The sequence below is a fragment of the Styela clava genome, chromosome 7 (genome assembly GCF_964204865.1).
Source record: "Styela clava chromosome 7, kaStyClav1.hap1.2, whole genome shotgun sequence".
NCBI lineage: Eukaryota > Metazoa > Chordata > Ascidiacea > Stolidobranchia > Styelidae > Styela > Styela clava.
In genome coordinates this window covers 18,531,082-18,546,853 of record NC_135256.1, presented here as the reverse complement: position 1 = coordinate 18,546,853, position 15,772 = coordinate 18,531,082, and the positions used below count along the sequence as shown (strand labels likewise).

At 34.3% G+C, this 15,772-nt stretch overlaps 1 protein-coding gene across 1 annotated transcript; it reads left to right on the top strand.

The window, feature by feature from the left end:
- The first annotated feature begins 8,628 nt into the window (after positions 1-8,628).
- LOC120328361 (arylalkylamine N-acetyltransferase-like 2) lies at positions 8,629-11,842 on the top strand. Its single transcript, XM_039394824.2, has 3 exons — positions 8,629-9,010; positions 9,473-9,613; positions 10,774-11,842. Exons 1-3 carry the CDS (start codon positions 8,663-8,665, stop codon positions 11,152-11,154), a joined length of 870 nt encoding a protein of 289 aa, XP_039250758.2. The 5' UTR covers positions 8,629-8,662; the 3' UTR covers positions 11,155-11,842.
- The last annotated feature ends 3,930 nt before the right edge of the window (positions 11,843-15,772 follow it).

Below are 15,772 nucleotides of genomic sequence, written 5' to 3'. Positions count from 1 at the left end.
TGCTTCGTCATTCTTTGTCAGCATCGAATTGAGCCACCGTTATCATACTTGGACACTGTTTTAGTTGTGCCTTTACAGCTCCATTGACGCATGGTATAGAGTAGACTATATAGCGTCTAAAAGATTTGTTAAATCAATACATTTGTTTTGCACGCCAATATGTTAACTCAAGCACGACGACCACAGAAAGAATTTGGTATTTCAATAAATACATGAAATAACAGTAAGCTAATTTTATCTTGTTTTGTTGGTTCTATTGAATGTTAAGGGTGTGTGACAAAAACGTACCGGAATGGGCTTTAAAAATATAAAGCAGTAATACGGGACCGCATTAATTTATTAAGATGCAGTGAAGGTCGCGTAAATATATTGTGTATTGATCGTGTGTAATGTTGTTCGTTCTGGCGGGAGAATGGGAATGCATATTTACAACCCAAAAGAGCCCTAAAAAGCGATCTTCAGAGAGTTTGGCCTTCGGCATTGATGGCGAATATATTCAGTTTGCACAACCGAAAAACATCTATTCATCATTTATTAGTGTGCTCACGATATCACGTATTTTTTTTTGGCCGGAAAATATATCTTTGGTGAAATATAAAATTTAAAGCATTGCGAAAGAAGCATGGCTAAAATATTCTATGCCTTCCCCTCTTTCTTTAAAGTTGAATTCTAATGAATAACTGGAACGGAGCCTAACTATACTTCAAAAATCCCATTGGTCTTTTATGTTTTACTCACTATTAACACCACAGGTTTTAGTTCGATCAGTGAACACCATTTATATATTGCAATAAATAGAAGCTGTTAAAGTAACTTTAAGATTCAATACTTTTCTCATTCGGTGTTGGCCATTTGTCATTGTCACGCATATTACACTTCATAACATTTATCATTTCCAAAAATATCTTTTTCAGTCCGAATTCAAATAAAAGCAAGCACGAACAAAAAATATTGACGTAACACAAATAACAGTTTTAAAGGATCATTTTCGAATACAGGATTTTCTAGCAATTTATTGAAGCGCTTGATTTATTCGAAAACGAAACGCAGTTTATGAAGGAAAGTCTTCGCTAATGTTGTCTGCAGATAAATATTGATTTTGAGTCTTAAAATGAATTTTCTCCATAAATACTAAACACAGTCATAAAAATGTGCGTCACGCAATCTACGTCGTACTCTTACGCAAAGTTGAGATGAAAATATTTACCCAATGACGTAAAGGTCATCTATTCACGTGCTCTTTCAATTTTCAAACGCTAATTTTCATTCCAATATTTGCAACTTAAATTTTATTTGAAGTTTAAAATTTATGATAAATATTTCCAAGAAAGAACTATGAACAATATTTATTTATGTCGGGGCGTTGTTGCTTTAATTCTTTCAAATAATCTCAGAAATTAATCAATGTTATCGTGTTACTCGATTGTTTGTTAATTTTTTGACCCAATCAGATGACCTTCTGGCTACCACGCAATAATCAATACAACAATTTTGTTTATACTTATTAAAATTTTTCATTACTTTCTCTTAACTTCCGGAATGTTCATCATTATTTGTTTGCTTGTTATCCAAAATTACTCGTTTTAATATCTTATCTGCCGTTTCATAGAAAATATTTATAGGATATGAAAATTTATTGTGATACCATATTTTATGATATTCAAGAAAACTGATTTTGACAATCTAAATATTGTTGAAAAAAAACATGTTTGAGTTAAATCCCGATTAATGCTACTAGACACAAAACAAAAACATGAATATAAAAAATTCTGAACGTTAATATTAGCCATTTATCTTCCGAATGAAGCAAACTTGAAATTGAACATACTTTTGAAATATATAGTAAACACGAATTTGTAGTCATAATGTAGTTTAGCAATGAGAAAAATCAATCTAGTGTATTCAATCGCGCATTAACGTGTTTGTTATGTCACACATCTTATCCTGCAGCATTCCATCATAGCTCGCTGGAGTGAGATTGGATCACTATAGCAATGGCATTGATGTAGAATCGTAGATGATCTAAAATGAGTTTTCAACACAAAAGTGATATTTATATTGCAGCAATGCCATAAATCAGTGGTGTGCAACATTTTTTGTCGGTGGACTATATAACCAACTTCAGACATCTAGCTGGGCCACACAAAAATGCGCAGTGTGGCTATCAGTTGGCCTTACAGTAATACAGGCAGTGGGTAAAACGGCGAAAGATTTGATGCAGACAAGAGAAAAAAACATTATGATGATTTTTAGCCATGTGAGCGCCTTTTAAACATAAACTGTCGGATTAGGATTTTATGCTTGATGGGGGTAAATCGGATTGTTGCAAGGGCCACACTGAACGGCTTAACGGGCCGGGTTATGGCCGCGGGTCGCTTGTTTCACACCCCTTTCATAAATAACCATGTCGTTAGAGACTACAGGTTGCAAATATTTGATTTATTTGAATAGATCTTACAAATTTTACCTCAAATCTAAGATATTGTAAAAAAAACATGTTTCAGACAACTGAATTTATAACACGTGAAATATGAAAGTACTGCCGGGCGAATCGTTATCGACAAGATTTTCATTTTAAATTGGTACCACATACTGAATGTCTTGAGTACCGACGTCGATTATTGTTCGGTTCAGAGGGCCACAGTACTTTCGTAAACAATGACGGTTGTATCTCTGTTAGAAGAAGGGAATACAAACACTTCGCGTGAAAATCAGCCTCACGAAAGGTATCTGTCATTCAATTATTGAAGTGGCAGTTCAAGAAATTTTCTTTATCTCTATCTTCATAGATTCTGTACATCGTAAAAATTCTGAAGATTTAAACTTACATGATTCTATATACCTATTTAAACATACGAGCTGGGAACATGTAAATGAGAATTCAATACAATTCAAACTAATTAGTAAACGAGGGGTGGGGGGGATGAATCATCGCCTAATTTTACACCGGTGCTTCAAAACAGTTCCGTTTACGTTTTCCGCGTTTCTTTTCTCTTCTAACATTGAACAAGTAAGTTTGGCAATATTTGAAACGACTTAAAAGATCAGTGTCCTGTTCCGAACCTATAAATAACCGTGGTCTCTCAAACAAGTGTTTATGAGTTGTAAATTGCTCGTATAGAAAGTATCATTGCTTCAAATTATTTCCGATCGTTCTCGTGCAGATCTAAACTAAAGCAAAACAAAACATTTTGATTTTTTTTGCAAATCTGAACGGATTTGAAGACGGATACATACTTTTGCATTCTTTATTCTTTAGTTTTAAATTTTGGGGCTTTTTAACTACATGGGGCTTTCAAACGCATTCGTATTGATTGCAAAACTGTGTTTATTCCATTTTAGCCTTGATTATAACCTCCCTGTAAATTATACAAACAGGGCAAAAGTTACCACACCTATAAAATGGTTCGACCCTCGAATTAAAATTTGGAATCGTCAAAATTTTAAATTTGTCTTCGTCTTTAACAATTTATGTTTCTTTCTTTTTGTCCCAATATTATCTTTATGAGCATAGTCATATTTTTCTTTATTGCTACTTTATTATTCTTTTATGTCAATTTCTCCTTTTTGGCTATGATTCATATTGTTTCATAAGACATGAAAATAAAATTTATCGTTTTCAGTCAATCTGTGGTTACGTATAATATCATAAGTTCCTGATTTGTCGCAAAATAGCAGCTGATCGGAAAATACTAATTCATACAAAAGACAAATTTTCAAAACCAGTGATTCATACTTACTTCCGATGATGTTAAATTATATTTCGTTGCAAGTAACTGCCATCAAAACTTTCTCATTCCACGTATTTTCGATGCGATGAACATTTACATCTTCTTGCATGGAATATACATTTGACGGAATCGTCGATTGCCGAAAGACGCTATACCTGACATGGGCAAATTACTGCCTGCGGGTCAAATCCGGCTCGTTTGGTAATTCAATCTGGCTCGCCTGATGCTGCCGCAACCAAACTGAAACCAAATTTTTGATGTGTTATCTAAAAAATAGCTCAAAGAATTTGTTGACATTGCGATTAAATTTAGTTTTGGCACAAGACTTATTGTTCTCCACTTTCGCTTTTGTAACACTGTAAATATTGGAAATATAAATAGAAAGACTATATCTTTAAATCTGTTGCTAAACATGGTATAACAAGAGATTAGATTTTTCTCATCATGAATATGATTGTTTGAATTACAGTTGAATACAAGTGAAATGCTGAATATTGGATAAAATGTCATTCTTTCTTTATTGCCAAATAGATACCCCCTCCTTAATTACATAAAATGAAATATTTAATGTATTTTATTTATTACTATATTATAACATCATCCATATGTGTAAAAGGCAGTCGTGATTTCTGTGAGAATTGTCACGTATCTTTATCCTGGCTTTATCACCGCAATAGTGTGAAATAGATTTGGTTTCAAATTCAGTTTCATTGTTGTGGGAATAATGGTTGCCATATTCCAGAGATCCGCGTATAAATGATAGTACTTTAAAATGCGTTTATTTAATTTTTACCAGAGTGATTTATCCACTCGAGGTATTAGCCTTCAAAATTATTTACTGATCTCTCTACGTGCCAACCTTTGATACATAGAAGGTACTTTACAGTGCGGGAACCGTTTCACCGACAGTTTCCCCCTCTTCGTCTACAATTATACGAATTTGAGGTACGTCCGCCAGTTACGTCACGTACAAAATTACAGCAGTTGACTTTTTATTTCTTAGAAAATTTTAGTATCGCGCGCCACTGTGTCCTAGATCACGCTTCCAAATAACGTAATATATATTACCTGAAACAGAAAAATGTTTGATGATAGTTGGCTAAGCCGCTAGCCTATACTTATTGAATGAATTTAAATAATCAGACTGTTACTCACTTCATGTTTTATTTAAAGTGAATCGAATGACTGAGTTTGAGGTAGACGCACTTATATGCGTCAAATTTAAATAGAAAACATATAAAATTTTGCAAGAATATCAATTCATTTTAGTCACAGACATGGACAACGTGCTGATATACACAGGTAATCGGTTGCATGTTTTCCTGTTTCTACATAACTTGGCAACTTGAAAGAATCAACCTAATTTGACCTCAATGCGGAAGCAACAAAACACATTCGGTGAATAGCACAAAGTTTGACATGGAGTTTGCTTAAAGCGACTCGCCCACACGAGAATAATCTTTATCATATTTTTTCAAGGCCATGATTGATGACGTATAATGTGACGTCCCCGAAAGTCGCACGTAGGCAACCGGATTTGTAAGGGGCGACACTTATGACATCATCAAAATGTCAACTGAATACTATCATTTATATATACCACTGTTAAACCACTCACACGCACTCATTTATATTATGAAATCGGATGTTTGCCCAATCAATAAAACCAGCAAAACGACAGGTATTTTAGACCACAGACAATCGCTTCATTTCGCACGTTCGGTCTCTCTTATTCATGGATTTTACGAAAACCCAGCGAACAGGTTAATGACTCAACGCATGGTGTATTGGATATGAACGCAATTATGGCATTTTCGATTTAATTCTGGCGCCGTACTTGAGGTGGGGCTATCAATGCGAAACGTGCATACTGTGTAGTTTGCAATATTGTTTTATCCGTTGTACTTTTTCTACAAAAAAATATGACCAGGAAGTCACTCATACGCACAGATATATGGGCCAAGAAAAATATTGCAACATTTTCCTATAAGATTCTCTGTATGAAGACCCCTGTTATAATTTTATGTAAAACAGATAGCGAAGGATTAAGTTTAATTCACCTCCTTTCCATTTAAGTCCCATTTGACTGTGTACAATCAAGTCAAGTTAGTTCATTTCACCAATACAATACGTAACAAAATTACATTGAAGCCCAACATACATTGGATGGAACATAGGAACTAAATTGGTTTATTAGCCTAACACGCATTAATTTTCGTTGAAAACACATAGATAAATTATATCATCAACTTCGGGTGTTTTTACTATTCACGTATTGAAAATCCTACTCTATTTCAAAATCTTTTACGTTATAAATATGTCAGATGAACTACCTTGAAAATATCCAACGGTTTATATATATAAATAGGATGTGTGTTACAATGTTGTATGCATATCGCTTAAAGCTGCTCGTGTGGTATTTGCTTTGCCCAACTGTGAAAATTGAATTTTAATTTTTTATGTTTTCGACCTTGTTCAAGCATAAATATGTTCGATTCTATTCAGAAATCATGAGGTATTCAAAATGACCCAGCCCTACCTACTTCAACACGAATAAATTCAGTGTTTTTCACCGTCAAAGTGACCTGAGCGTTTTCTATATATTTGCTATTATTTTCGCAATAAAATAACTGGCATTGTCTGGTTGTATTCTCAGGTATATATTCATGCACAATCATGAAAGCCTCCCCTACCTGTGGAGTGTACAGAGAATTAAACAAAATCGAAACTATATCTTCAAGTCTAAATCTCGAGACTCACCATGTTGAGTAATGATAATTTAGAATAATTTTAGTTTCGGAACCTCCTCCCCGTCAGAAAATTAGAGGACGATTTCATTTTACTTTTCTTTATAGTAATACAAACAAACAAATATAATGCTTAGCATTTATTGCTGTTATTTAATACATCAAGGCATAACGGAAAGTATGATACCTGGACCGCGGATCAGGAACATGAGTTGTTGGGTTTTCGCGGGTAATAAGATAGCAGTAATAAAATAACCAGAATTTTCCAGTTATTTTTGTACAATGTCAAATATAGCGCAACGCTCATATTACATGAGTAAAATCTATTGTACTTATCTAACTCCAAAACATAAACAATTTAAAAACATAAAATTCTTGGTATCTGCAGACATAAACGAGAAACGATTGTAGCATTGTACCTCGTGTAATTAAATATTTAATAACACGGCATTGCATTTGTTGAACCCGGACATACCTCTATTTTTTTCATCTTTTGAACCGGTGGAATTATCTTCCCAAATTTGAAGGAGCAGATGAGAAAATCGATATACCGGTATGTCTACGATTGAAGACACGTGCGTTTCAACACGTACAGGTTATATAGTGCTCGTATTTTAATAACTAAAATTTAATAATCTCTCTAAGAATTCGGATATTAGTACCTTGAACATGTTTAAGTAATAATATTTACTCTTATAGGAGTTCGAGTTGCCCATAAAGTCCCTCCTTAAAACTGCCACAAGCAAGTCAAACCAATTACTTGTGCCTTAGAATAAGTCTATTTACCACATTGTGGCATGTTCATTTTGAACTCCCAATATACCCTTTCCAAGATTTGATTGATCGATAATGAACAAATGCATCATAAATCACATTTATTTATATAGTATCAAATTACATCCGGAAATAAATGTTTGGTTTTACTGAAATAGTTTTGGAATGCATTCGGAAATTTCTATTTTACAATTATATTTTTGTTGAAGAATATCGTAACAATTTAGTGCATTTACTTTTATTTATAGAATTTTTCAATATCAATAAAATGTTCATAGTACCCAGCTTAAATGAAATTATAAAATTGAAGCTGTGATAGATATAGTCTCTAGGTTTCGCAGAGTCGTTTGGCGCTATTTATCCCATGCAGTTCAAAAAAAAACGAATAACCAGCTATATTACTGCAGAGACGCAATTTTACCAGAAATCCCAGTAAATACATAAAAATTTCATTAAAAAGAGCAATCGGTGTAAGTAGAACTATTTTGTTATTATAACACCTTTTATGTCGTAGTTACATTACTTTTGTTATTCCCCCTTTAATGTGCCGTCCGTAAAACTAATTATAATACACGCTGTTCATAGGGTCTCTACAAAGATTTAAAAAAATCATTACATACACAAATGATAACTTTTCAAATTGGAACCTGTATGGACATCCTGCTGTATATTTTAGCAAAGTTTAACAACAAAAGCAATACTGTATAATATATTGTTACAATATAGTTTGAATGGTTTCATTACATTTGAACCCACGTACATTTGAACCCATGACAATTGCACCTGCATACTATTGCACCTATGGAAATTTTTTTGTCGTACGGATAGTTGAACCCATACTAACCCTAACCCATGGGTTTCAGCACCCGCATATTGTTTGAACCCGCGGATATAGACATGGGTTCAAATGTACGTGGGTTCAAATGTACGGTCACCAGTTTGGATATATAATATATTGTATTGGCAGTTTGTATTCTATATGTGTATTTTTAATATTGTTCAATTATCTATCAAAGCGATCCCGATAAGTTTACGCCAAAATGATAATCTTGTAACAGAATAGTGGAATGTGCAAAATTATGATAATTATACTAAATCTACGTGGTTGTAATTTTCATGTGTATCCGCTCAAATTTAATACAAAATGTAGAAACATTCAGAAATTGAATAATATTGTACAGTAATAATCGTTTTGACAAGATTGACCCAACTGTTCTTCTTTTTTCACATCGCTTGGCAATTTCCCCCTTATAAAATGAATCAGATAAAATATTCTATCCCTATTGACAGGCGTAAATGCCTTTTTCCCTCAGACCATTCTCGCCTATATAAACGTTCGTCCCATCTACTTCTTCTCATTCTAGTTTGAATATCGCTTGCTTGACAGCTCGAATCAAATTGAAAATACAGATGTCTGTTACGAAAAGCATACCCATCGGACGTTCAATTTTGGCCGCATGGCGTGGTGCCAATACTCCGATATGCTCAGCATTGACGAACAAATGTCAGAAAACGAAACTTACAACATTCTGTCATCAAATGCACCAATCGGCGCAAATAACAACAACGGAAATTACATTTCCAAGTTTTATGTTCACTTCATCATCGCCGAAAATTGGTTGCAGGACTGCAACTATCAGTGACAAGAAGGAAATAATCGACTTTTTGTGCAAAATGTTTTTGTCTCGGGAACCTCTCATGAGTGCTTTAAGGGCGACGGAAGCAGATGCTCGGCCATTTGTGGAATATCATGTAAAGGTAAATGTTAATTTTAATACTTAGCGAAATGTCACATCATTCTGAGTCTTTTAACATTATGATCTATTTATTTATATTTTGGATTGTATTTTGACGTATAATACTAAAAGTCAGCATAGAAACTAGAACCACCGTGCAGTTAAGCCGAAGTTGCAAACTTCTCAAAGCGGATTCAAAATCTACAGTTAACTGGAGGGAATTTTCACTCAATCAGACCATACTTTCTCATATTGCGTCATAAATGAACGCGTATATACCGTGTTTGTACAATAACCACAAAAGAGTGAATTTATACATTGAATTGCGTTTGACCTCCCATCGCAAGTTTTTTCAATATAAATATTTTTTTAGCCCATCAAACTCAAGTTCTAAACTAATATAAAACGAAAATTTAAGAACGAATATGTGAATCTGCATAAGCTATAGAATGAACAATAAATCTCTAGATTTTTTTTAAACCAGGATGCACTAAAGAATAATGCTTCATTTGTTGCCGTGGATGAAATGGGATCAATTTGTGGAATTCGTCTCAATGCTGTTGGGCCAGCGACTGAGGAAGACAAACCAAAAGACTTCGGAGTCAAAATGAATATTTTAGAGAAGGTAATTTTATAATTCTAATATGAATAATTATTCCCGAAAATTCTTCAATGATTCACAGACAAAAAGGTGGAGTTATGACATGAAAATCGTTAAAATTGATCTTTTTTGTTTGTGAAGAGGATCGTCGTGAATACTCTAAACTCTATGTACTGCAGTGGCCCAAAGTAGCAATGATTCATGTAGTATAAATCTCAATGAATGGCGATATTGACACTTCAGTACTCTCTGTGTGTTGCATCACAATATTTCTGTTTGTAGTCATCGGTATCGCCATTGGCAACCTATAGTATATCTTGCATTTAGAAACGCTAGAACAAGCAATTGCATGGAACTCCGTGCTTGTTTATTGCTATATATACTAGTTGCGTAACATTGCCGTTTCGTATGTTTTGAGCGCATTCGAAACATATACTGGTTGTCAAATATGGTCAGAAACACTCCGTACCCACTCGAGTGGTTGGAGTGCATGTTACTATCAATAGCAACGAGTAGTGCTTGTAATACAATTATGAAATTTAATAATAATAACTCGAACATATTTCAAATTTGTTACCTATGAATAGTTATGTTGTAATTAGATTTCATCATTCAATTCGTCATCCCTGATCACGGTAGTTACACACGCTACGTGCATGTGTGTCGAAATCGCATAATCTTGGATAAGTATGCATGAACGAATATAAAATTCAACTGATGTACTGTGTTAAACACTATTTATAATAACCTCAAAATATAAAATTATATACTCAAGTTTCACTTTTATTTGGTGACGCATGGAAGTCTATTCTCTTATGCGACACACTCTATAACCGTACAAAAAGTAGCTTAAGTCCACGTAATTGAGGTTTCGAACTTTATAAATGTGAATCTGCACGTCTACATCTTGTATATATAAGTGAGTAAATAAATATTTAAACCGATGTCGTGTAGCATGTCTGAGATTATTCATTTATGAGACGCTCAATATGCCAACGGCTAAAATATATAATATGTCAAAAATGCACGCACGCCGGTGGTTTCATAAAACATGATTTCGGTTTCGGTTCAAAACGAAACAATCATAAAAATGTCGGAGAGGTACGGAGATGATATTGCAAATGCAATGGATATTTTTAATTTATATATATATCCTTTATTTAACTTCTGTCATTTTATTTTAGTTTCTGGAGCATGTGGAGGGCAACATCACTGAGCGTTTGCAAACGCCACGATTCATGAGACACATCGCTATTTGCGTGAATCCTGACATCGTTCGAAGTGGCGTCGGAACTATGATGATGCAGAAATCTGTTGACTATGCACGGGACCACGGCTTACGCTATATGGTAGCAACATGTTCCGGTCAGGTTGCCACAAAACTTGCATTGAAAATGGGATTCAGAGTTGTTCGACAAGTGCTGTATGAAAAATATTCAGACTCTGATATGTATTTCTCCTGCTTTCCGGATGACTGCTTAGTGAAACCAGCAAGTTTCAAGCCTTTCGTTTCAGTAGCTCCGCAACATTATTCTGCAAAACTACTTATAAAAAACGTTTTATAATTTATTTTTATCTTTCACGCACATTGTATATTATACATATATATATATATGTTAGTATGCAAAATCTTGCAATTTGATTATATGTGAAGCTCGTTTTATTGTTTTGTCTAATTTATTATACATATTTTTATTTATATATATATATAATAAATTGTTGCTGTAGTTTCAATATATATACCTCATTGTTCAGATTGCTCAGTCATATATTTATTTTAACACTCACTTTTATGAAATCGTTCATTTAAAATGTCGATTTTTATTTTCATTTGCATCTTATACGATAAAAATTGAAAATGCCAATTTTGTTTTCAGCAAAACCTGAACAGTGGATTCAATATTTCTTGTTTTACTACGTGAATAATTTTGTTTTGATTTGTTTTCAAACCCGATTTTATCATCCTAAATCGTGGTTTATAAAATGTCAATTTGCGTTTTCGAAAGCAAGTCCACGTCACGCTAACCGAAAACATTTCAGATTACGAGTCACCGGAAGACTCTTGACCTGGAATAGTTGTTGGTGGACATTTTATTCTTGAAATAATTGTTTCCGCCAAAACAATGCCTTTGCGTGCAACAGTATTCGTTTATTTGTTGGTGATTTTCTTACTATTTGGTTATGAATATTTATAGTATTTATCATTTTTATATTTATTTAAACTTTTATGCAAAATAAAATATAACTTAAAGACATGTTCTTTAGATGCATAGTATGCGAAGTGAGCGCAAGGTCTCGGCTCCTATTCAAGAGATGATAAATATCAGAATATCATGAAGTTATGTTTGATGAAATCATTGTATACCAAAAAATGTGATAATCCACAAAGATTGACTACTGGTTGTATGTTACTTTCGAATCTCTTTCGAATCTTAAACCTACAGTACATGTATTATATATAAATATGACAGTGAGAGTATGTGGCACTGCTTTCACAGACCACTCTAGTTGGCATAATGTCAATGTGTTCTAGTCCTTAGGGAGTCAGACTCACTCTTAAACACAACGCACATTGAAGTTTCAATATTCGTTTATCGAAAAACTTGACCACGCTTGTCATGTTAAAAATATGAAAAAGTGCCAACAAATGAAAATTCCCAATGAATAATAACATAAAAAAGTGTAAAAAAAACAATAATTTGTGTTCTGGCGATTAGGCTACAACCCCTACAAAATCTAATTTTGATGTAGTTTCGTTTATGCCAATTTCATTTTTCCACGTAAAATTGCTATGACTGAGGTCTATCGGGATCATCGAAATTGTCCTTAGACAATTGATAAATTAAGTAGAAAAGTACACAAAAATTAACTCCGATATGAAATCAACAATCTATCCCGCAGGAAATAGTGATAATTGAAAAATATAAATGCACTTGCCCTGCCTTCCTGCCATTAAATATGGTTCCATTACATTTGAACCCACGTACATTTGAACCCACGAGAATTGCACCTGCATACTATTGCATCTATGGACATTTTTTGTTTGTTTCACGAATATTTGAACCCATACTAACCCTAACCCATGGGTTTTAGCACCCACATATAGATTGAACCCGCGGATATACACATGGGTTCAAATGTGCGTGGGTTAAAATGTTCGGTCACCTTAAATATATATATATATATATATATATATTATAAAATGTTAATAGATAGTTACATAAAAAATCTTTTTTTTCAAATATTCTACAGTCCACAATCATACACGAAACTGGCAATTGCATAACTAGTTTGAAACACACAATTAATTGTTTGAAATAAGGCACTCAGGCAATGAAATAGTAACAACAATACACCCAAACCCAACGATTTGTTGTGGTCTAATAAGTTTATCGTCTACCCTCCTACTTCCGGCACAGAAAGGCCTGAGAGAACCAAATTTTTTGACAAGGTCCGTGCACTATTTTTTGGTAAAATACCGGGTCCTATAGCAGGGGAAATTTGAAAAATGAGCTTGTTATCTTTTTAGGGTGGCCGATTTTAGTTTGTTCAACCACTGTTATTGGTTCAATAGAATACATTAAAAAAAATCAAATAGTATGAGACTGCGTTTTTTTTCGAATTTTAAAATTTAGTAGACCTCAGCTCATCTAATGCTAGAGAGACTCCGGAGTGATGTAGAATTGGGGTTGGGATTTCGGAGCAAGTTTTTGAAATCCCGGTATAGGGATATCCCGGGATTGAGCCGTATAATCCCGGGATTTTTCGGGATTAAATAAAAGATTGAAACAAATGGAATGACAATAAAATCACGTATTTATTTCATGTAATATAGACGCATAAATATTAGAGCATCTAGGACTGTGGTTCCCAACCTTTTTTATATTGCGGCACACAATTTAGATCTTTAAATATTCGCGGCACAACTATCATAAAACACGAACATTTTCTACTCATAAACTATTCCGATTTTTAACTTTTGGGTCGGCTTTGATCTTTCTTGTCACCGTTTGTAAATTAACTGTCCCAATTTTAAGCTAAAAATATTATCAATTCTGACGCCGGAATGTGGATATTTAGGAAGACGATAGCTGACCTTCTTGATTTTACTTTTTATTGTGGCTGTTTTATTTTCGTATTGAATAGTGAATAAAAACCATGCAAAGTTATTGCGTGAATCCTGAATGCTATTTTGAGTTCAAATTATGATTAAATAAGTCGCAATATTGGCAATTCTTCTTGTCAAATAATAATTCCTTGGTACAATTCTAGAAAAATTTCGCACAATAATTCCATTCTGACTGACTCAAACTGTAAGCGTGGAAGGCTTTTTTTCAAAATAAGTATTAAATAAAATGGTATCCCTCCCATTTGTGAGAATATCTATTTGTGGATAACAAAGCCTTAATCCCGGGATTTTTAGGAAATAATTGCGGGATCGGGATTTGGGATTGAAAAAAACAGTCCAACTCCCGAGATTTCGGGATTGGGATTTCTCGGGGTCCCAACCCTATGTAAAATAGATCACCCACCATCATGTGATGGTTTTTGAAGATAGATTTAGGGGGCCATCGCCGATAATAATAATTAATATTATGAAATATTAATGAATGCGCGAAATCAAAATATCCAGAGCACAGAATATCTGATATAAATAAAATTGACAACCGTCGTCTTCAGATGCCCGGGACCGGTTTAATAAAATAATCTCAATTTGTTAATAAGGTCGCGGGGTAGCGTGATAGAGCAGCAATCGTTGGATTGTCGATTTGATGTGAATGCCAAGGCGATGTTTGCTTTCTGTATTTGGGGAGTAAACGTAGACCGGGTTTGACCGGGTTTTGATTTTTACTATTCATATGTATTGGGGGGAATGGGATTAAAATAAAAACATGGAAAAAAAAAAACTATTTATATATTTATAATAAAATGATTTGATACCAAAATATTAATACGAAAATTCTGTTTGGCATTGGAATTTATTTGGCACAAAAAAAAAAGTAGACCGGGTTTGTTAATATTCCTCGTAAAAAAGTCATAATAACAAACTTGCCCAGTTCCATGAGTTCTGTAATTCTAGAATCAGATACTGTAGTTAAGACAATGTTCTTCAGCTTTCCAAAGTTGCATGTACCGTATGTAATTCGCTTTCTTCAAGGGCCAAGGCTGACATTGCATTGTTATACCTGTACCTGTGTAACTTATTGAGTTATTTTGTGTTGATACAACCCATGCATGGGTGGTGGAAAGTTGAGAGTAGGGGCTGGAGGGTCTGAGGGTGGAATTGTTTTGTGGTTTAACTTAACCAAACAATATGGCGGACATCGGAATGTAATATGTGTACTAGGTTAGGGTTAGGCCATAACTTTAGGTATAGGGTGGCTTACCCACTTTGCGGCCACGACCTATTTGCGACCATCAACTTCATCGAATAAATTAATGCCTAAAAAATTAACCAACCGCGACGATATTTCTCACGCGTTATCGTCCACTCATCCCTTGCAGCTCTGCGAAATTACACTAAAATGTGGCCACAAACAAAAAGTTTACGACTGAAAACCCGACCGAAGAAAAAAACGGACCATTTTTCCATGTCGCCAACTACCCATTGTTCCTTTGAAAAAGCTTGAAAATCCACACAAATATAAGAGATAAAAAGATGAAACTTGGCAGGTGGGAAAAGTTGTGTTTCTTTTAACCATCTTTAAAGTTTCGTGTTCCCACATTTAAAGGAGAGGGGATAGGAGGGTGCGCATTTCCAATACGTCGATAATATCTTTGTCCACCAATTTGCGACCACCGTGTTTTAGTCTGTTTGATTGCTGTGATGCGGTGTTTTGTTTATAATTTGACGAGTTTTGTTCGAAATAACCGTGTTCTTAAAATATATGACGGTCAGAAATGCAATTAGAAGCCCATTTTTTCACGCATGGCTGCGTATGCCCTAGTCTCGCCGCAGCAGAAACGATGTTCAAGGCTTGAAATCCGTGGTCGCACACTGGTCGTTCGGTCGCAAATGCGTCTTCAGAGTGTCGTACTTCGGTGGTTTGTATAGCTTTAACCCCTGGTCGTAGAAAGTTAATTCGAGTTTTAGCGTGTAGAATAATAAATGCCAATGCACCTACCGTAAAAAAATCAACGGGTTAGAAATATTGGTTTTTGTTTTATAGCGGTTTGAATGAA